The sequence below is a fragment of the Colobus angolensis genome, unplaced genomic scaffold (assembly GCF_000951035.1).
Source record: "Colobus angolensis palliatus isolate OR3802 unplaced genomic scaffold, Cang.pa_1.0 Scaffold341, whole genome shotgun sequence".
NCBI classification, from domain to species: domain Eukaryota; kingdom Metazoa; phylum Chordata; class Mammalia; order Primates; family Cercopithecidae; genus Colobus; species Colobus angolensis.
In genome coordinates, this window is record NW_012116722.1 from 1,858,819 (window position 1) to 1,882,636 (window position 23,818).

The 23,818-nt window shown below is 39.1% G+C and overlaps 1 protein-coding gene across 2 annotated transcripts in view; it reads left to right on the top strand.

The window, feature by feature from the left end:
* NPR3 (natriuretic peptide receptor 3) overlaps nt 1-23,818 on the top strand; it is a 78,854-nt gene that overhangs the window by 23,638 nt on the left and 31,398 nt on the right. For both annotated transcript variants that reach the window (XM_011952561.1, XM_011952562.1), the window contains exon 3: nt 2,784-2,950. In XM_011952561.1, the coding sequence (XP_011807951.1) occupies nt 2,784-2,950 (167 nt within the window). The remainder of the gene's footprint in view (nt 1-2,783; nt 2,951-23,818) is intronic.

The window sequence follows — 23,818 nt, forward strand, 5'->3', positions numbered from 1 at the left end:
ATAAATAAATAAATAAATAAATAAAATAAAAGGAAAGAAAGAAAAAAAAGGAAAAAAAGAAAAGAAAAAAAAAAGGAAAACAAAATTCCAAAGCCATTACCTTTTAGATTGTGGTAGACAGATTTATTATACTGGATTTTGCTTCTTTGCAAATTAAAAAAAGTTTTTGTCCATTTGGTTCCCTGAGATAGTTGCAGTTTCTAGTTCTATGTATATTTTCTAATTACATAGCATACAAGTCTGTAGAGTTAGGCATTTCCCTTCTTAGACCCCTGGAGGAAACTTTTTTTCCAGAGCTGAAACTTGTACCCTCTTTTCTTGAGACATCACCTCTACTGAGTCTTGATACTTTGAGTCAATTAAAAATGAATCAATAACTATTTATTGCATGCCTGCAAGCAATGGGCTCCTCCATTGGACAAAGATGTCCTGAGCATTCTTAGAATTTCGGGTCTTCCTGGCGATGGACTTGGCCTTTTAACAAAGGCCATGTTGTATCTTGATGATTGAGCATCCAGCTGGTTTTGCCTGCTTGATGGCTCACTGGCCCGAGCATGGGTATGACTCTGCTCACACTGTTCCCTCCTCAGTGTCTGGGAGGTTTCATGGGAGAGGAGGAAGACTTTGTCAAGTTTTGCTCAGTGGCCTGAAATTTAATCTTGTGCTCAATGAGCACAGATTTAGTTCCTAATAAATTCTATCCTCAGCTGTGTCTTATTTATCTTTTAACAGCTCCCTGGCACATGTAAGCAATTAATAAATGGTTGCTATTATTAGGATTATGATTATACAGATGCGTCTGCAAACATTTTCTTTGTCTCTGCCTTTTCTCGGGCTCTAGACTAAGTGTCCAGCTGCCTCCTGGCTGTCAGGCACATTTGCACCTTTGCCTGTGCTGTGATGTAGGCTCAGCCAAGCATGCCTTCCACCCTCCTCCCCTCCTATTAAAATCCTATTCACACAGTTAGGACCTTTCTAATGCCTCTTCCTCACATGCAGCCTTCCCCCAGGTTAGAGCTCGTTGCCTCTTCGTCTCTGCTCTGTGTTGTTTCTTGTACCCCCCTGTAGTAAGCTGTGGTCCTACCTGTAATAACTTCAGTTGTTTACATGTCACACCCTCAGCCTCTCATTGAATGTGGTGGAGACTGTATTTACAATGCTCACCCTGCCAGTCTCAGGACCTTGTATAGTTCATACATGTTTGTCTGATTCACACTGTCATAGAAATTCCAAAGCCACCAAGTCTTTGCTAAACTTCTTCAGGAAGAGTAGAGTGAGTGCCACAAAGTCCTGGCCGTATATCCCAGGGACATTCTCATGGCTTAGCTGTTGGGTTCGAGGCCTCTGCCAAGGATGAGGGGGCTGGCGCTGGACTCCAGCAGGTGGAGTTCCTTGTATTTTCACAGATCACCAGGAATCATAATAATAGTTCATAGAAAAGTAGCTTATTGTCAAAAGTTAGAGGTCCACCTTGCCTTTTGGGGCCCTGTAAGCCACATGTTTTCTTGAAAATAAAATAACGAAGAGAAAAGTAATTATTCTTATGTAATTTTTTGCTTTTGTAAAAGAGAGACCTGTGAAAGACTGGGATACCCAGCTTCTCACCGCATCCGTTTCCTTATCTGTAAAATAGAGAGGATCATAATACCCATATCACAGGGTCTTGTGAGGAGTAATTATTTTTATGCATATAAAGTGCTCAACAAATAGAGCTTTTATTATTATTATTTTATTACTTATTTTATTATTACATATGTGCTTAATAAATGTTAGCAATGTTAATTATTATTATTATATATATACTTAATAAATGTTAGCAATTATTATATATGTACTTAATAAATGTTAGCAATTATTATATATGTACTTAATAAATGTTAGCAATTTTTATCTCATTACCACTAATGCACTAATGGACATTGTCTAATAAATAATTTCTATGATGTTGCTAGCACTAGAGAGACATGAATCTTTGAGTTCACCTAAGCTACTGTTCACCCTGAAAAGATTCAAGAAATATCAATAATCTCAAACTTTTTTAACAGCACTAACTTTCTTTTTTTAAAATTATACTTTAAGTTCTGGGATATATGTACAGAACATGCAGGTTTGTTACATTGGTATACACGTGCCATGGTTGTTTGCTGCACACATCAACCCGTCATCTACATTAGGTATTTCTCCTAATGCTATCCCTCCCCCAGCACCCCACCCCCTGACAGGCCCTGGAGTGTGATGTTCCCCTCCCTGTGTCCATGTGTTCTCATTGTTCAACTTCCACTTACACTTATGAGTAACATCACTAACTGTCTAATAGTTGTGCATATCCATTGTCGTGCATCGCTGTGACCTGCCGTCCCACCCACACATAACATCAGGTTTATTATGCCACACTAGCCACTTGATTCACCTGCACATTTGATCGTAGGTATTAAAAAAGAAGTGTGAATGGCAAGGAATAAAAACTGAATTCTTTCTTTTATAGTGCTGCAATTTTGGGGGTGGGGTAGGGCTGAAAATTGCAGTTACATGGTTATTACAAGGCAATTACCTCAGCAGTACTCTTCTTTCTTGCTCACATTTCAAAGGAACACATGTGCAAAGGGCCTTCTTCTCCTTTAATGGTCTTGACATCGCATCAGACCTAAGGGCAGAACTATGACAATACTTCTCTTCCTGGTTGCCAAAAGTAACATGCGGGGGGCACATCGCAGTTGTAAAGGCAGAATGGCCTCTTTTTGGTGGCTGGCTTGGAATTGCAAATATTTTTATTTCTTTCATAGGAGATGGCTCGTGGAAGAGAGGAGACAAACACGACTTTGAAGCTAAGCAAGCATACTCGTCCCTCCAGACAGTCACTCTACTGAGGACAGTGAAACCTGAGTTTGAGAAGTTTTCCATGGAGGTGAAAAGTTCGGTTGAGAAACAAGGGCTCAATATGGAGGATTACGTAAGTGCCTGATTATGAACCTAGGCCTTCAGCATCCTGAAAACAGTCTTCTAGTTAAATCAGAGATGACAGAGTGTCCCATTCTGAGCCATTCAGAAATTCCTAGGTTCAGGTCTGAATTTCACTGTTGCCTTCTGTGTGTGTGTGTGTGTGTTTTTTTCTTTCTGGGTGGTTTTCCTCCTTCCCTCCCAAATATACTCACTATCATCTCTACCCTTCACTTACACTTTTTCAGCTCCTGCAGGAAGGACAATTGCTTTTTCGTGGGCACTTGTGGTGGTGCTGGGTAGAATGTCTGTAGACTTCCGTCACGTATTTGACTAAGAGGGTTTTGGGGGAGAAGAAGGATGAAGGAGTGCCAAAGGTTTGCATGCCTCATTTTTCCAAAGCTTGGTGGCATTGGGTATTTGGGGTTTTAGGAGACACTTTCTTTTGGCAGCCTGGCTTAGCGTTCTGGCTAGTCTGCTTGTGGACGGTGTGGTTGCCTCTTTCTGCTGGAAGTTGCTTCCTACTCACATATTGCAGGGCTTCACATTCCATTAGTGCTGTTGTTACTAGTGCATTTCAGGAGTGGACAAGAGTCAGAACCTTAGTTCAGACTGAGGATTAAGCAGAGGGACTCATCTAAGAGCTGGCACCACAGGCAGCTGACCACACCTCATTTGGCATCATTGTTTTGACTACCTCTGACATGCTTTGCTGCATGGCCAACACGCCACTCCTGTAAATCCTTTCTTAGAGCAGGATGAGCGGTGGGCACCTTGGACTAGTTGAGTAGGTGTGCTGGTCTTCAAAACGAATCACTCTACAGCATCCAAAACTGAAAAGGAGCACCTTCTTCCTCCTCTTCTTTTGTTTTGAGTCAACATTTCGCTCTGTCTCCCAGGCTGGAGTGCAGTGGCGCGATCATGGCTCACTGCAGCCTCAAACTCTTGGGCTAAAGCGATCCTCCCTGTTCGGCCTCCTGAGTAGCTGGGACCACAGGTGCACACCATCATGGCAGCTAATTAGGAGCACATGCTTAATGATAGGCATACGGCCTGGATAGTCCCTGCTCAAAGTGGATAATGATCAACTTCATAAGAGATGGCCACTTCCAAACAGGGTTTCTCCTAGTTTCTCTACTTGAAGTACCACAGAGTACTGGCATTGGCCTCAGAGCTGCCTTCAGAGTCTAGATCTAGCCCTTCTGAGCTGTGTGATCTTGGAAAAATTGCTCCGTTTCCCAGATTCAAATTACTTTTTCCTGCTGGAGGATTTCGGATTATTTACCTGAAGCATTTAGCACTATCCCTGTCAGAAAGTTAGAACGAAATAAATGGTACCTCTTTTGTACCACTGTTTCAAGATTATACCTGTCTTTATAGGAATTTGTTATCAAATGGCATACAAAGGGTCTTATAAACATATTTATTAATGTTTTAAATGTTGCATATACTATACTCACATCATTTAAAATATCTTTTGACTTTTTAAATCAGTGCTGTCTGGTAGTTATACAATGTGAGCCAAAAAAGTGAGCCACATATATAATTTTAAATTTTCTAGTTGACACATTTGAAAGAGTGAAAAAAAACAGGCAAAATCAATTTTAATAATATATTCCAATTAACACAATATAAACATAATATGTCAACATTTAATCAATTAAAAATTTTTAATGAGATTTTAATGTATTTCTTGTACTACGTCTTGGAAATCCAGTGGGATTTTACACTTACAGTGTGTGAAGCCCTTGTTCAAGTGCTCCACATGACATAGCCACACATGACTAGTGGCTACCATATTGGACAGCGTGTTCTGAATTATGAAAGACGTAGGGTTTCTGCAACAGAGCCTACGCTTAAGGAAACATAATGTAGTGCTGTCATCATCCAACTCCTTTGTCTCAGAAATAAGAAAGAACACAAAAGGTACTGAACTTCCTTCAGTAGTGCTGCCAAATGTAGGCTGGGTCGTTACTGAAAACATCAAACTCTTTTACATATGCCACTGTATATTATTTTGCTTTATTAGGTTCATATTAATTTTATGGTTTAAAAACTCAACAATGGTGCCATGTTGTCTGGTTTCCTCTCATTGGGCAAAAGTTGGCATCCCAGCCAGGAGCAGTGGCTGATGTCTGTCATCCCAGCACTTTGGGAGCCAGAGGCAGGCGATTGTTTGAGCTCAGGTGTTGAACACCAGCTTGGGCAATATGGTGAAACCTCATCTCTACAAAAAATACAAAAATCAGCCAGGCATGGTGGCATACACTTGTAGTCCCAGCTACTTGGGAAGCTGAGGTAGGAGGATCACCAGAACCCAGGGAGGTTGAGGCTGCTGCAGTGAGCCGTGATTGCACCACTGCGCTCCAGCGTGCGTGGCAGAGTAAGACCTTGTCTCAAAGAAAAAGCTGGCATCCCACTACTGGGTAATTCTTTCTTGGTTATCTGTTATTCTGTGTTCATAATATTACATCTTATTTTAATGGTAGTCTAAGCAAAATCTCACTGGAAAGGTATACCTACTACAAAGATTTATAGAACATTCCAAACCTAATAAGAGCACTGTAGAGATTATTTGCAGCCCTAGATTACCATACTGCTTCCCTCTGATAGTGGGACTGTTAAAACTGACTTTATAAATAAATAAAAATTAGAATTTTAAGTAGAAGTTAGAGCTAACTATAATAACTTTTTTTAGTTCTGAAGATGTGTCCATCTTTTGTATGTATGTAGGTTTTAGTGGGGCTTTTTTTATTTTTATTTTTTGAGATGAGGCCTCCCTGTGTTGCTCTGGCTGTTCCTGGGCTCAAGTGATCCTCCTGCCTTAGACTCTGGAGTAGGTGGGATTACAGGTGCACACCACCATGTCTGGCTGAGTTGGGCTCTTGTAAACATCAGCTGCAGATGTTTATCAAGTTAGGTTAGACTGGTGGTCCTGGTGAGTATCATGGGAAGGAACTATGGGAGCCAAAGAACCAGCACCTGGTGTGGCTGGGTTCCCAGAGACTAGTCCTTGGTCTAATGTGGTGGGAGAGCCTGTAGGAGTCTGGGGTCTTCTCTCTAGACTCAGTCTTTTTGCTTCTCTTACTTGTGCTAATGAGTTGTCTCATCTGCTTTCTTAGAACTCCAGTTGATGATACCCATCGTGAGCTCTTCGTTCTCTGCTATCCATCTCGAATTCAGTGACTTTGGTGGACTCTCATTTGTTCTAAAATTTACCATGCATTTCCAAAGAATCACATAATCTAGGAATAGTGGCAGTTTTGTTTCTTTTAAATTCTTCTACTTTTAGTATGTTTAATTGAAAGTACTTAAGAAGCTGGGCACATGCCTGTATTCCCAGGTACTTGGGAAGCTGAGGTGGGAGGATCACTTGAGTCCAGGAGTTTGAGCCCAGACTGGGTAACATATCAAGACCTCACCTCTAAAAAGATAAGTAAATAAAGTAATTTTTTAAAAGTATAATTAAGAGTGTATATACTTAATTCAAGTAGTAAGTATATTGAATTAAAATTAAGTATAATTAATGAAATTAAAACTTCAAATGGCCTTGGGTGGGATCCCAATACATGTTAAATATAAGCAGTGATAGTGGGCATCTTAACTTTAATGTAAAGAGCATATGACAGAATTCATATCTGCTCACATCACCACTTAAGCATGACGTTTGCTGTGGAGTTTGGGGGACACTCTTTATTAGACTGGCAATTCCCTTTTCTCTCTTGTTAGTGAAGATTTTTTCTTTGGCAAAATGATTCCTTGTAATACGATAACTGAAACAAAAATAGTACATCAAGCATCAAGGTTTGTATAATGTAGGTTAAGGAAAATCTTTGGACATAGGTTTTCTGCTTTAGGTGTTACATGTCATATGATACCACTGACTCTATGTCATGTATGTTAGTATTGCATTCATCATATTACCATGTTGTCAGCATCCTTAAAAAGGTTATGATCTTCTGAAAATGAAAAATTTGAAACTTTAAAATATTTACAGACTATACTAAAGCATTGGGAGAATAGAGTAGCAATGACGGTTTTAGTAAAATTAATGTTCCATATTTTTAACTTACCAAATTTTGATGGATTAATGCCATTTTGTTTTGGTAAAATTGATCTCTTCTCTCCTCTATCCATCTCTAGCCCTCTCTCTTTTTAATTGACTTTTTAGTAGAGATAATTGCACATTTATATGCAGTTTTAAGATGCAATACAGAGAGATTCCTTGTATACATTTCCCAGTTTCCTGCAATGGTAACACTTTGGAAAATTATAAGATCACAACTAGGATATTGACATGGATACAATGCAATTATTATGCTCAGATTTCCCAGTTTTACCTATACTCTTTGTGTGTGTGTGTGTGTGTGTGTGTGTATGTGTGTATGTGTTAAGTTCTATGCAATTTTATTCTGTGTAGATTTGACTGTATGAATTTTATCAAATGTGTATTCTTATACATATTGTGATACTCAGTGTTTCTTTATTCTGTTATAAAGTTGCAATGTGAGTTGCATTAGTAGATGTTTCTGATTGTAACCATTTATGCGCTCCTAGAATAACCTAGGACCATCTCAACCTCAAGACTGAGTTGTTCTATTTCCCAGTTCACATTTTGGAGAATATACTTATGTTTGAACCTACACATGCCTGCCTAGCTGGAGATTTTCAGGCCGGGTTGTCTCAAATGCTATTAGCAGCCTGTAAATTAGCTTCCCTGAGTCCAGTGTTCACTTTAGTTTCCCTCAGCTTGGGTGGTACATGTAAGTGGTGTGACAGAAAATACGGTTGTTTAGGGCTAGTCTATCACTGGGGCAGTAAGTGTTGCATATATTACAATTGTCTAGTCATTAGTCCATGTATCTTATGATAGTGTCCCCACTATTCCTATGGGTAATATAATATTTTAAAAAAAGCATTTGTCTTTTTACTAGTGAACCAAGGGGAAATCTATTCCATTCTGATGCATTGTTTTTTGTTTTTTGTTTTTTTTTTTTAGACAGAATCTCACTCTGTCGCCAGGCTGGAATGCAGGGGCACAATTCCGGCTCACTGCAAACTTTGCCTCCTGGGTTCAAGCGATTCTCCTGCCTCAGCCTCCCAAGTAGTTGAGATTGCGGGGACCTGGCTACTTTTGTATTTTTAGTAGAGATGGGGTTTCACTATGGTGGTCTATACGGTCTTGATCTCTTGACCTTGTGATCTGCCCGCCTCAGCCTCCCAAAGTGCTGGGATTACAGGCATGAGCCCTCTCGCCTGGCCTGCATCATGTTTTAATGAGGCCCAGTGGCCACCACTGGAGGCAGTGCAGCCCAGTGGTTAAATATGCAGGCTTGGGATTTCATAGACCTGGCTGCCTCTTACAATTCTTATCTTGGGCACCTTTCTGAGACGTAGTTCATTAGTTTACTGGCTATCAAATGGGAAGCACAATTTTTAACTGACAAAGTTGTTCAAATAACTCAAGAATTATACAAAAATAATATAATATTCACCACAATGCCAGACATTCATTGGATGGTAAGCATTCATTGGCGCTTGCCAATGATGAATACTAACCGTGATGAATACATGGTAAGCATTCATCGAATGGTAGCTATCATTTCTCTTACTTTTGTTTCTTGTATGCCAGGCTGATCTATATGACACTCTTGTGTGCCTACTGCATGCAGTACTCTTACTCATCCTTCAGATTGTAACTCAAACACCACTTCCTCAGGACAGTCTTTCCTGACACCCCAGACTATGTCACGGTGCTCGGTTCCTTTCCATCACAGCACACCCCTTGGGTTGTAATTACACACTGATGTGTGGGATTTTCTGATTACCCTTTGTCTCTTCTACTGTAAACTCTTCGAAAGCAAGAACTACTCTTGTTTCTGCCCACTCTTGCATTCTCTTACTGTGTACATGGCACATAGGAAGTGGCCAAAATACCTATTATTATTGTTATTATGTTTATTATTTTTGTTATTATTGAATAGAAAGGACATAAAATCAAACCCACTTCCTCTACAGTGGCGGAAACCGAGGCTGAGAAAGGTGGGGTGGCCTTTCCAAATGTAACTGGCATATTGCAGTCAGTACAGTGATGTTGGCTGGTGGTGGAGTCCTGTGCTTAGACCTTATTGGGTACACAAAGCCAAGTATTCAGTTTCTCTTATACCATGGGAGATAGTGTGGGGATAGTAATGGGGTTTCACAGTGGGGGTTCTGAGGACCATCTGGAGGTCACCTGAAATCTAAAGTGAGAAGTAAAGCCCTACTGCAGAGGTTCTCAAGTGTCAGTGGGGCTCTAAGTATGACTCAGACAAGTTTTTGCCAAGTACCTGCCTGGCCTTCCCTGGTGGTTTCTATTGGGTTGCCTATACGTGCAGTGGCCCTCACTCAAGGGCATCTTAATGGTGGTGGTTGGCCTCTGCCCACGAACAGTTCCAATTCCAGAGCACTGGTATTTGGTTTTAGAATGCACTGTGTGGTGGCCAAGCCAAGATTAGTTGCATCCCTTGACTCCTGCCTGGGTCAGTGACTTTCTTTTTCCACTACATCAGTCTGACCCTTTTAACAACAATGTACCCCATAAGGGGGCAAACCCATGACCTGAAGATTATGTGTCTCAGGCTCTGCAAGTGAGCCTGGCAGAAACACAGCCTGAAGTATTTCCTTCCTTTCCCTACACCCCACCTCCCCAAATACACACTTGTAAGATACTGGTTTCTCTCTCCTCTTTCAGACACTTGGCAAAGTCTGGCTAGGACTTCATCTCCTCTTCATCCTCAGTGACCTAGTTTTCCTATTTTTTTCTGAAGTGTAAACCATCATTCCTTTGATCATCAGATGCTGTTTACTGAGTGCTCCAGAAGTATGGATGTGAGCCTGATCCTGGAAAATGAGTGGTCCCATCTGGGGTGGGATCCTCACCCTCTAAAAATACTTGAGCAGGTATATAAATATCCATGGCTGTGAGCTCTGGGGGCCCACGAGAACTGCATTCCTATGCCAGCATGCACAAAAAAAAACAACATATACCTTAGTGTAAAGCACTCTGACATGCTGGTGATAATCACAGGAGTCTGGACAGTTTATTTTGTAGCAGATTGAATGTGGCACGTATGTGGAAATATCCATGTTTCTAGAGAATCAAAATTAAACAATGTGTTCATTTTGCTCTTTAGTAAGAGATACCTTTCAAATTCATTCATGTTTTCATGAGCTCGTTAGGTGGATGAGGGTTTCTTGACCTAGGGTGTGTTAATTCTTTATAATTATGTACAAAATGTTGCGTGTAAGTGTACATGTGTATACTTTTGGAGAGAAGGGTCAGCACCCATCATCTGATTCTTAATGGGGGTTAGTGCAGCAAAAAGTAGAAAATCATTGAACTAGACCATGGCTTGTCAATATTCCATTCACCCAGTTACTGTCTTGAGCCGTGTTTATTCACATGGATAAGGTACTACAACATTGTGTATGTCAGGTTGCACTGAAAAATCACTCCCTTGGAAGAAACTAAAGAAAGACCTGAATGCTCAACTGCTACCTTATCTTACATGATAAAAGCCATTAGTTTTATTTCTGAGATGAAAGACATACTCATTGATTCATTCTGTACCAGGGAGACAGTTCAGTCTTTTCGATTCCCAGTGTTTTTGCATTATGCTTTTAAGAGTAGACTTAAATTTGTCCCTGCTACTATTTCCCATGTTAGACTGAGTCAGTGTTGGAGACACATTTTCCTCTCAGTCAGCTTATTTGGCTTTTCTGGCCTGTAAATTCCACTTTTGGCTTGACCCACTCTTCTGATTATGTTTGGCACTTTTGAGACCCATTCGCTGCCTGGCCCTTTAAAAGTTGGTTCTGTCTTTGGGTGAAGTTCACACTCCTTCCCTCATATTGTTGTTGTTTAAGTCAAAATAATACACAACTTTCTAGATTGAAAGGGCCCAATATAATGAATTGAAGAAAAGCCCACAATGAATTAAAAATACATTCATAGTACTAAAGAATTATAGATAAACATGAATCTTCTTTTCTGCCCTTCTCCACTTCTAACTCCCATTTCCCTAGAGACAATCATCATTAATGTTTTATCTGTTTTTCTGCTGTTTCTCTCCATATTTCTAAAATTGATTATTTATATTGCTGTTTTTGATAGTAAAAATTTTGATATTATCTCTTGACTTCCTAAAGTGGAAAAAGATTTAGCTAGCTCTTTTATGTACTCTTTCTTTGCCAGTTCTTTCTTTTCCTTCTACCTTCCCAATATTTTATAACATAGTTTCTGGTTAAAAATACATTCATAAAATAAAATGTGAAGAAAAGCTAAAAAAATCAGAACTTTTATTATTATGACCATATAAATACTTATAGTAGAACCATATGGTATTCTATAATTACATACCCTTTCCAGTACAGCTTTTTGTTTTCTCTGACCTTACTAATTGCCTTAGTTTTTTATTTGTTTCTGTGTCTGTGTAGTTCCTACTGTTTCATTTTCACTCTCTCAGCCAAACATTTTAGATAATGTTAATTTTTTAAATCCTTTATCATCCTACTCTAATCTAGAATAATTTATTTCTCCAATACCACATGGAAATGTCCTACAGTTCTCTCTTATATTATATCTCTTTTCTTGGGTATCATATCTCCTTCTTTCTTAAATTTTCCCTTATTTTTGAAGAAGAAAGGAGGCATGCATCAAAAAAAAATTTTTTTTTTTTTTTGAGATGGGGTCTCACTCGGTCACCCAGACTGGAGTGCAGTGGTGCCATCTCAGCTCACTGCAACTTCCACCTCCGGCACTTAATAGATCCTCACACTTCAACCTTCTGTATAGCTAGGACTATAGATGTGCTTCCATGCCCGGTTAATTTTTGTATTTTTAGTACAGACAGGGTTTCATCATGTTGCCTGAGCCGGTCTCGAATTCCTGGGCTCAAGCAATCCTCCCACCTTGGCCTCCCAAAGTTCTGGGATTACAGGTATGAGCCATCATGCCTGGAAGGAAAATCTTTTGAGACTTTAAGTATCAGAAAACATTTTGTTTTAGTCTTACATTTAATTGACAGTTTAGCTGGGTATAAAATTTTCTTTGAATATTAATTTCCCTCAAAATTTTGATGCTGTTACTCTACTGTTTTGTGGCTGTTGGTGTTACCATTCTGATTATTTATCTTTTTCATGCTTTCTTTTTCTCCAGCTCTAGAAGCTTTTAGTATTTTCTCTTTATTGTTGATTGTATCAGTAAGGATCTAGTCAGGAAAATAGAGCCTATGCCAGGTGACTCAACAAGGATTTAATATGAGGAATTACCTTTAAGGTGTAGAAAGAGCTGAGATACCAAATGGAGGAATAAGACAAGCCAGAGATTAGCAACAGCAGAAAGCCATTACCACCTGTAGAGCTGGAAGGACCAAGGAAGAGATGGTTTTCCCAAGACTCCAAAGTTAGGGTTGCCATTGGGAGATAAAAGGATAGAGTAAATGCAGCTTCCTCTAAAGATGCTGCCCAAGGCAAAGGGAAAGTGGGATAAATATCCTGTCTTTTTTCTTCTTTCTGGTAGAACCAGAAAGAAGTGCTTCTTCTTGGCTGAACCAACTAGATGTCAGCTGACAGGGAAAGGGAACTGGAGGAGTTATTTTCATATGATATAGGGCACAGCAAAGCAGATGAAGGGAGGGGAATGAATTGGAGGGGAATGAAATAGGCAGACAAGTGGATTCACTGGTTTTCTGAAATTTCACAATAATATGAGCGTTTTTACATCCTTGTCATGAGCACTTTTTGCTTGCCTTTTCTGGAACTTTAAAATGGGATGTTGGCTCTTCTCAGTTGATTCTCTAATTTTCTCTCCTATTTTCCAACTCTTTTTTTTTTCTTTTACTTTCTGAGAAATTGACTCAACTTTACCTTCCAGCTTATTTATTGAATTTTTAAATTTTGCTGTCATATTTTTAATTTTCAAGAGCTCTCTCTTGTTTTCTGTGCCCCCTCCTTTTAAAAGGTAGCACCTTGACTTGTTTCTTGTATACAGTAGTTTATCTTTCTGAGTGCATGCTTTCATCAGTTGTAGAATACAATTTAAAAAATATTTTAACTTATCCAAAGTTGAGATTCATTTTATAATTGGTGGACTGTCATAATTTAATAAGTAGAATTTTTTCTTTCTAAGGGCAACTTAGAAAAAAAGGTGCTTCTTACAATTGCAGGTATATTACATTTGTTGAGATAAGGTTTTTTCCTCTGAGAACTAAATCAGAAGAAAAAAAGAGATAAGTGTTTTGAAAAAATTTTCTTTTACTTTCTGCATAGTGTATGCCTTTCAAGTTCATTTTTTTCTATTAATTTTGATCTCTTTCTCTTATAAACCTTTCTTAAACTTTTGGTAATCCTTAGCTCTCTGTTTATATTTAAGGGTGAACCACTATGGAGTTTTCCTGGAAAGCTCTATGTGTATGAGTGGAACTTGTTATAGTGGTGAACTTTACTATAGGGTAATAATGTATCAAGCTTGTTATTCAAAGGATTATCCCAAATATGAATATCTGGAAGTTAGTTACTTATCTTAGGTTGGTCAGTTTTACTACAAAATTCTCCTCCAAATTCCTTCTTGAGGGCCATAAGGCTGCCCTATATTCTGGGGGCCCAGGGAGTGAGAGTCTTACCTTTAGGACAGCAGACTTATTACTTAAACCCAATTTTCAGTTTTATGCTTCACCCAGTCTTCAGTTGTGCCTGGTACCTTCCTGTTCAGATCTTCTTTGCTTCAACATCTTCAGACAATAAAACTAATGCCTTTTGCCTAAATGGGATGGGGCACTTTCTTCTCTGTATAAGGTTAGGGAGGAGATTCGACTCAATTTAAGGTTCAAAAATGGAATAGTTACATAAAAATAATTATGAGAGCTCCTATACAGACTTTCAACTAGTCTTGCTATTTTCAGTGCCACTGCATCCTCCACCTCCAGAGGTAGCAGTGACTCCAGTTCTAGAGCCTCTGAACTGGAATGGCTTTGCTTCTTGTTGGAGTTCCCTGCCACCCTCCTGCATACACTTTGGTTGTAGTTTTTCAATTCTATTGAGTCAGTTACTTTTCCCAACTTCCAAAATTTTGTTGATATTTCTTTTCTTTTCTTTTTTTTTGCGATGGAGTCTTGCTCTGTCACCCAGGCTGGAGTGCAGTGGTGCGATCTCAGCTCACTGCAACCTCTGCCTCCCTGATTCAGCAATTCTCCTGCTTCAGCCTCCCGTGTAGCTGGGACTATGGACGCCGTCTAGCACGCATGACTAATTTTTGTATTTTTAGTAGAGACAGGGTTTCACCATGTTGGTCAGGCTTGTCTTGAACTCCCAACCTCAGGTGATCCACCCACCTCAGCCTCCCACAGTGCTGGGATTACAGGCGTGAGCCCCTGTGCCCAGCTTGTTGATATTTCTTATCTGCTATTTCCTTTCTGTACTCTTTAGACTTGTAGGTTTATGCCTTAAAACATTTATTTATTTCATTTTGGTGGGGATTTTAGAAGGAATCTGTGTTTATATGGCTGTGATTTACCTGAAGTCTCTTCTGTATTGTTGACTTTCAGTACCATGCCAGTGTTCAAAGATGGTGGTGCCATTTTTTGTGGGGTGGAGGTGGGGTGGGGAATAATCTTACCAAAGCAGGGGTAAGAGAGACAGGATGTGTTTGAGGGAATGAGCGAACACATGTTTTGGTCCGAAATGCCTTAGCTCCTTTAGAAATTCCCATTTGATTATAGTTTCCTTCTAAGGACCACTTTTCTTCATTTACTAGCTCAGTACATTCTTTTACCCTTGTGGACATACCTGACTTGTGTGATTCTTTAAAAGCAACTACAGACAAGCAAAACACATGAACAATAATGCATACCAATTGCTTTGCCAGGTAACAACAAAAAGGGTGGTCTCCTGCGGGTTTGTCATCTTGGTGTATGAAGACTGCTGATTTTACTTTATGTCTGGAGCTGTTTCCTTTAACATAGCTCTTTGTCGGCTTTTAAAAATGAGTCTTTTGTACATGGACAGGAACATCATCTAGGGATCCTGTTCCCAGTGTAAGGAGACTTTTTAGGTTTTTACGTAGATTTTAAAAAATTGAGCTGATTCAATTTTAAGGTGAAGAAAAGGGATATTTACATAAAAATAATTGGAGATATTTGTGTCCTGGCAGGTTATTTGTAGTTTATCACAGTGTAATGTAGCAATTTTATACGCTTTCTAGAATCTGTCAGAACTCTTTTGTTGTAAAATAAGACAGAAAAAAGGTGAAAAATATTTGAGGATATAAACTTGTTGAAAGGGCCCCAGTTACCTTTCATTGTACCTTAGAGATTCTGAAATGAATCCACCCTGTAGTCATCCTTGTTGCAGACAGCATCCTTCTAGTGCCAAAGGAGGGAGGGCAGGGTCCTGACTGTGGCCAACAGCAGTGGACTTCGGCCGAGAAAGCCCTTGGCTGGGTCCCTCATCTTCCTGGTGCTTCCTCTGTTGTGCAGCCAGAGATTTGGACCCCCACCACAAAGGGCCTTCCCATTCCCAGGATTTTGTTATTACATGCAGGCAAACAGTGTTTTTCTAATAGTCTTAATTTAGAGACTGAGTTTCATTGTTGTTATCTGGGTATGGAATTTACTTAGCCCTTACTGACAAATCAGAGTCCCAATAATCACAGTCACCACTTCTCACCCTCCATCTGAGGAGAATGTTTTTACAATTAAGTATTCTGCTGCTTGTAACACTACGTCAGAAACATCTCTTGGAAATTTTCATTACTCAAGCTTTAAAATACAAAGGGCCACTTTTCTTCAGCTCTAAACTGTCACCATTCTATGGTGTATAACTGTTTCTCAATGCAAAACCTATTGTTGTATACACAAATTAAGTAATTGCAATGTTCTGTGTCCAATATGTGTTTGCAAAGATACAGTTGTGTAGTTATGCAAACATAAAATTAGAGCCTAGTTTTTAAAAGTGGGTCAGAATTTCTCCAATGAATTTCAGAGATTGGATTTTGTTTTGTTTTGTTTTGTTTCATTAAAGTTGTGTTAGTTATAAAGAACATGTAAAGTACATTTTAAATAAAATAATGTTGCATCCTTAATACTTTGGCTTTCACATTCAGTTTTATACTTCTTAATGTGACCTCTGTTCTTGTTTTTGGTGTAGAATTTGGTAAATGCTGTTTTTATTTCTAACCAGGTGTTCTGAGCAGGGGGTGATTTTATAACCTTGGATATTTGCCCATTTGAGGTTAGCAGGCCACCCGTAGCTTGTTTTTTCTCCTCATTTAGAAGTGAAAATTTAACTAATTAAACAAGTACCCCAGTAGTAACCAATGCACAGCAGTATTGATAGGGAGGTGGGATGTGTGTTTGGGCGTTCCCTCTCTCCCGGGTCTCCCTCTGACACTCAAATATGAAACAAGAGGTTGAGGAGCAGGTGGTTTATCTAGCCAAGGTGTTTGAAAGGGACTGGTTTTGATAAGTAATTGTTTAGAATAGCCCAGATGTCACATGTTGGAAAGTCTAAAATGTTGGAAAACAATGCTCTAATTTCCTTAAATGAGGAAGAAGTGTCAGCATTAAAGCTGTTTAAACCAACTTGGGGCGGAGCGCGGTGGCTCACACCTGTAATCCCAGCACTTTGGGAGACTGAGCCGGGTGGATCACCTGAGGTTGGGAGTTCAAGACCAGCCTGGCCAACATAGTGAAACCCCGTCTCTACTAAAAATACACAAAAGTTAGCTGGGTGTGGTGGTGGGCGCCTGTAATTCCAGCTACTTGGGAGGCTGAGGCAGGAGAATCACTTGAACCCAGGAGGTGGAGGTTGCAGTGAGCCAAGAGCATACCATTGCAATCCAACCCGGGCAACAAGAGCGAGACTCAGTCTCCAAAAAACAAAAACAAAAAACTGACTTGGATTTTGATACTAGTTTTGCACAGAAGCAGCAAGGGAGGTGACATTATTTGAAAAGTTATCGGATCATCAGTAAAATCTTGGCCAGACACTTCCTGCCCTCTTGTCTTGTACAATATCATTTAATTGGAATTGTATACTCCTACATAAAAAATTTTAAGCTAATGGGAGAAGCTAATGGGAGAAAATAAAATGAAGCCGTATTTGCCCCGCTTCCAGCGAGACTGCAAGGCTGAGCTGCATCTGGATAGAAGGAGGCTTTCCCCTCCCCTCCTTCGCCCTCACCCCCTTTCTTTCAAGTCAGCCAAGGAATAATTTGTCCATATATAAAGGTCCTTTCAGGCACTGGAGGGCTTTGCTAATTGTATTTGAGAGAATAAAGGTAAACCACAAGTTGGCTTTTAACAACAGAAAAATAATGAGTTCGCATGGCAACATGTTTAATAAGATTAGTTTTATTAGGAAAATGTAATCAAGTGGACTGAGGTCTTGCAGGAGGAATGGCTGATAAAAAGCCATTCATTTTCTTTAGCTAAAGAACTATCAGTTGGTGTCCAGAACACATTTAAATAAACAGGTATTAAAATCTAAAAAATATATGTTCCTCCCATTTTCTTGGACTAAAAGGGAAACTTGTTAATTCTGCTAAATTTAACATTTAATTAACATTTAACTAAAGTTAACATTTAATTAACTTTAGTTGTGCTAAATTAGAATATTTGAAGAACTTGGGAATCTCCTGATTAGAGTGCTTTTTGTTTGATTGTAAATAAGTATTTGCTTGCAATTGGCACATATTGGCAGGTGTGGATTTATTAATTTCAAAAATACTATTGAAGTGGTACAATCTGAAAATATGAAGAGCCACAATACCTGTGAAAAAGGTCTTTTCCAAGCAATGAGCTTCATTTTGCCCTTCTGAAAGATAGTCACTGTTTTTTTTCCATTATGTGTGGTGATGTAGTTAATTTCAGTTAGAAAGATGTTTTGCGCTAATGGTGACAATACACTTAAATATGCGTGACTAAAATAGCAATGCAGTGTGGGAATATGTTTCCTAATTGAAATGCTATGGTATTTTCTTTTTCTTTTTTTTTCCTGTATGAAGGAGAAGGGCACTTTAGTTAATTTGGCCAACTTCTTCACAATTGAAACACAATTTAAATTCTTGTTAGAATAGTCCAATCACTTAAAATATGGACTACAGACACATGACCAGTTCAGCCTGTAGAAAGAACATGTATCAGCTCCAGCAGTTATACCCGTCAGTGTAACTGAAGGAGTCTGAGGCAAATCTGTAGAGGATAAAAGCTCAGATTTCCTTTTTATTTCCTATCTTTCTTACCCCTTTCAATGCCTCTGAGCACCTCAGGGTCTCGGCATCCTTTTTTTTTTTTTTTCTAACTTGGTGAGGAACTCTTATATTAGAGGCTCAGTAGATTAGTTTTACCAGGACATTGCATTTAAAGGAGGAACCTGGAAAAGGAAGGCTTAAAGTGAACAAATTTAAAGGTGATATTTTGCTGTCAGTCACAGGAGATGAGAGTGTCCCTCAAATGCCAGGATTTACTCCTTTGATAAGAGAGCCCTGCTCATGAGACATGTCTTCAGTCAGACCACCCGATGGCCACATACACAGCTGAAACTCCCTTGCATGAAGTTTTGCATTGCACTAGTAAAGCAGAAGCAAAATTACTCTGCATTTTAGATCATTTGACAGCACCCAGGAAAGCATGCCCATGTAGTCAGCCTTCCAGCTTGGAAGAAGAGAGACTGACAGGCCACTGCCAGCTTCCTTGGCCACGGTACTAACCAAGGACTCTGATGTTTGATGCTGACAGCAGCCAAAGATTTTTAAAGTCTTAGGGCAGTGTTCTGGTTCATAAGGTCTGGCCATTGATGCTGCTATCCATGTGGGTAGATGTGGTGGAGGAGCCCAAGGTAGTGGTTCAATAAATATTAATTGATGGGCTTTAAAATAATCGATGACCCAAGGGCATGCCAGCTCGTGTGCCAGAGACTTTACTTTGTTAAATGAAGTAAACCACACTGAGTTGCTCTTGGAAGTTATAAAAAATGATTGTAAAGGGTTTTTTTTTTTTTCCTTTTTTAAGCTCAAGCATTTTGATAGTATCCAAAGAAAACAGCCCAGCAGCTGAGTACAGAACCTCCCTGTGGCCCTGCAAGCAGTGTGTATGTAGTAACAGTTTTAAGTGATATCCTTTCTGGGGTCCAGCCGATTGTTAACAGAGAGGAACTAGAATAATATATTGCTGGGGATTCAGCCCCCTTACTGATTATAACATTTCAAAGGAGCTCAAGCTGCAGGAAATTAGTTTGGATTAGTATTTATCTTCTGATTTTTTTTTCTCCTCTGGAAAAAAAACCTTGTTTCTTCTATAAAGATCTTTAAAAATCTTGCCCCACAGACCGTGATTTGGAGGTGGGGAGGGGGGGAGTGCACAGAGGATTATGTTTTGTATAATAAACAATATGACTATTGGCCTGAATCTGAAGACCTTTATTAATTATTTCTTCTACCCAGATATCTCTATGTGGGATAATTACTAAATCACTGGTGTTGGACAGCTGTGTTTCTACCGTCTTAAAGATCTTAAAGAGATTTAATTTCTTTGTTAGTCAACAATTCTGTGTGAGATTGACATATCAATTTTCCCACTGTTGCCACACATAACTACATTCATTTCGATCTTAGGTTATTTTTCCTTTTCTGTGCTCAGTGGTGACATATATTTATGGTAACTGTATGTTCAAGAATTCCTTGGATTAAACAGATTTCAGATGCGGTTTATTTGACCTCTCAGTGCACATATATTTTTGCTAACCACTTGACTCTCCGTATCAGCATGCATATAGTTAAGCCTGAAGATGGTTGGTGATTGAACCCATATACGCACCCTCCAGTGCTCACTGAGCTCCTCCTCTGGGTAAGGTATTGTACTACGTGCTGCGAGGACAATTTAGCACCTGTGTTAGGGGCCCCTGGTGGGTCAGAATAGATGAGCAGTGATGAACCTCTTAAGTGAGGCAAATACAGGAAATCCAAGCTTAGAATTAGAGATGCATTAGACACGTTTAAGGAATAGTGAAATAACCCCGCTTGAATGGAGGGATTTCTTAGAGGAGCGGTTTGGAAAGATCCGTGTCTTTTTGAAATTTGTTCCTTCCTTGACTGCCAAAACACCATCATCTCCAAGTTCTCTTCCTACATTGCCGCATCCTTCTTAGTCTTCTTTGATGACGCCTGTTTTTTACTTCCTCCACGAATACTGATGTTTCCCAAGCTTTTTCCCTTGGCCATTTTCTCTCTAAACACTATTTCTAGGCAACACATCTGCTTGCCTGAGCAGGATGTTCGCCTCTATGTGGATAACACCTAACCTTCTATCTCAGACTCCAACCTCTCTCCTGAGTGACAGCCCCACTTCCAGTTTCCCGCTGGCACCTCTGCCTGAATAGCACTGTGTCTATCTACATCACCTTCTTGTTGGAGACTGCTCCATTCAGAGTTCTGTGACCAAGCCTAGAAGTGGAATCAAGGAAGATGAAAGTCTGAGTTCAAAGAGCTTATTTTGCCCACAGAAGAATGTAGGAAGGCAAGGGGATAGTAGTAAAAAGTATGATTTCCAAGGATTTTGAAAATCGAGCTGTTTCAGGTGATAATAAGGTCTATGGGCTTGCTACCCAAAGTGTAGTCTATGGACAGTGGCATTAGTGTCACATGGGAGATTATAGAAATGAAGAATCATAGGCCCCCATTCCTCAGACCTACTGAATCATGATCTGCATTTTAACAAAATCCTCAGGGGGCACTGTCTGCATATTAAAGTCTGGGAGACATTGGTAGAGAGTATGTGCATAGAAGTGAATTGATGAAATTGAATGGAGATGAAAAAATGGCGGGCAAGGAACCAAGAGGCTAGGTGTTGAATGAATGGATAATGCACAGGGACATTGAAGTGGCTCACCAGGAATGCAATAGAATGTGGGTGGAGAGGAAGAATGTGAGCTGACTTCTGACCTCTGTAATGTTTTCATTATGCCCTGAGAGTGAGGGAGGGCACTTGTATCAGATGATAGTGATATTTGACATATAAGATTTTTGATGCCTCAGTTCTTTGAGAACACTGGTTAAGATGTTTTTTTCCCTTTAAATTCTGCATCTCAGCTCTTAAAAAATTATAGCAGATCCTTAAATAATGATGAATTGGCTTTGTCAGCCATGGATCTAAAGAGATTAAGCCTTCTTTTCTGGCCTTATGTCAATTTACAAAATTATTTTCAACAACCCTAAGGCTGACTTTAACAATCTAATATCCAATGTTACCTTTTTTTTTTCTCATGGTTCATATTTTCCTGACAGTTAATTAAAAGTTGTGTTTGCTAGGGCAAACTTTCTTTCTTTCTTTTAATCCCTCCTGATATGCGGATAACATCTTGGAACTCTTTATACTTGCTAGAGAAGTCATATCAAGTCTTCTAAAGAAGAGACTGATGTACTTGGAGTTCCACCCTTGGGTGTAAGTTAGGTGTTTAGGGAAGTGTGTTGCTTGATAAACACATGGACACTGATGTTGAAGGTGCTTGTTTGGTGTTAGGAGACTTCAGTTCTAGTTGCAGCTCCATCCTTCCCTCTGCATGATGTTGGGTGAATCAGGCTACTGTTGTGAGCTTCAGTTTCTCATGTACACAGTATACTGGTTGTACTGTATGAGGTCTAAATTCCCTTCCAGTTGTAAAATTTTGTGATCTGTAAGCCTGTTAAGAATTCCTATAATGTTGAGGTAATGCATCCCCCTAAGACATGTACCCAGGAGTCTCTCTTGTATGATGGCCAGTCTATTTATTGGGCTCAGGTCATTCTACCTTTCAAAATATTGAGAATATCTTTATGATTCCAAATCATGATACATCTGCATCTGGAATACTCTGTATAGTTTTGGTAAATTTCTTAAGAGAAATAAGTCTCACCACATTAGTAGAGTATATTAGCCTTAAAGGTTTCAAAAAAGAAATAGAGTATCTTTTAATTGCCCAAAGGAGTGAAACAATTTACTTATAAAATAGGCTAAAAAGATCAGTCTCTTTAAAACATATAAGATATAGCATGACCCAACCTTGTGAAGACTATGGGGCATTTCTTGAAATTTGAAGACAATGGAATTCTCAAACTGAAGGGATACTTTCAGGATAATTATAATGAATTATTATTTTTCCTGATAGCGAATAAGCATATAAAATTCATTATTTCCATAGTTTCCAAAGACTTTTAAGTGGGTTCCAGAATGATTTAGATCAGTTCAGTATGATGGATTGCAAATGGGAATAAGAGAGTGTTGATCATTGGTGTGTTACCCTATCCTTTTAGGTTGACATTTGAGATCTACAAATGTCTTTTTTTTTTTTTTTTTAAAGAATTATTTTGGTTAAATGATGAGAAACCAGTACCGGACTGGAAAAAAATATAAATGTTGACCTTGTTATTAATGGTTTTTCATGTGTTCTAAAGGTATGGACTGTGGAAAAGCTTCTACAATTTTCTAGGCTTAGGTTGTTCATTTAGGAAATTGATTAATATGCAAAACTTTAAAAAATGGCAAATTTCAAATATACATGAATAGAAAGCCCATAAAGGGAAACTCTGTGACCCCATCACTCAGATCCTACAGTTATCAGCTTGATCTAATTTGATTTATAACCTTTTCCCTACTCTCCCATCCTGAAAATTTTGAGGCAGATCTAAGGCATCATGATTTCATCTGTAAACATTTTAGTATGTGTTTAAAAGATAAGGTTCTTTATTATTTTGTTAAAATTTGTATGCAATGAAATATGTAGATCTTAATTGTACAGTTTGGTCAACTTTGCTGAAAGTGTATGTCCTTGTAAGCACCACTCCAATCAAGATATAGGACATTTGTGGGATCATATACTGTTCATTCATGTCCCTTTCCAATCGATTACCACCTCCATAAGCAGGCATTTTTATTTCTATTACCACACATTAGTTTTGTCCAGTTTTGAATTCATACAGCACGTATTGTATGAGTGAAATCATGTGGTTTATACTCTTGTGTCTAGCTTCTTTCACTTTTTAATGCTGCTTTTGAGACTTTGCATGGTGATGCATATCTTATAGTTCATTCTTTTTTAAAAAGTTGCTGAGTGATACTTTTTTTACTGTACTTTAAGTTCTAGGGTACGTGTGCACAACGTGCAGGTTTCTTACAAATGTATACATGTGCCATGTTGGTGTGCTGCACCCATTAACTCATCATTTACATTAGATATATCTCCTAATGCTATCCCTCTCCCCTTCCCCCACCCCACGACAGGCCCCGGTGTGTGATGTTCCCCACCCTGTGTCCAAGCATTCTCATTGTTCAATTCCCACCTATGAGTGAGAACGTGCGGTGTTTGGTTTACTGTCCTTGTGATAGTTTGCTGAGAATAATGGTTTCCAGCTTCATCCATGTCCTGGCAAGGGACATGAACTCATCCTTTTTTATGGCTGCATAATATTCCATAGTGTACATGTGCCACATTTTCTTAATCCAGTCTATCATTGATGGACATTTGGGTTGGTTCCAAGTCTTTGCTATTGTGAATGGTACTGCAATAAACATACATGTGCATGTATCTTTATAGCAGCATGATTTATAATCCTTTGGGTATATACCCAGTAATGGAATGGCTGGGTCAAATGGTATTTCTAGTTCTAGATACTTGAGGAATCACCAAACTGTCTTCCACAGCGGTTGGACTAGTTTACAGTCCCACCAACAGTGTTCGTATTTGTCCACATCCACTCCAGCATTGTTTCCTGACTTTTTAATGATCGCCATTCTAACTGGTGTGAGATGGTATCTCATTGTGGTTTTGATTTGCATTTCTCTGATGGTCAGTGATGATGAGCATTTTTTCA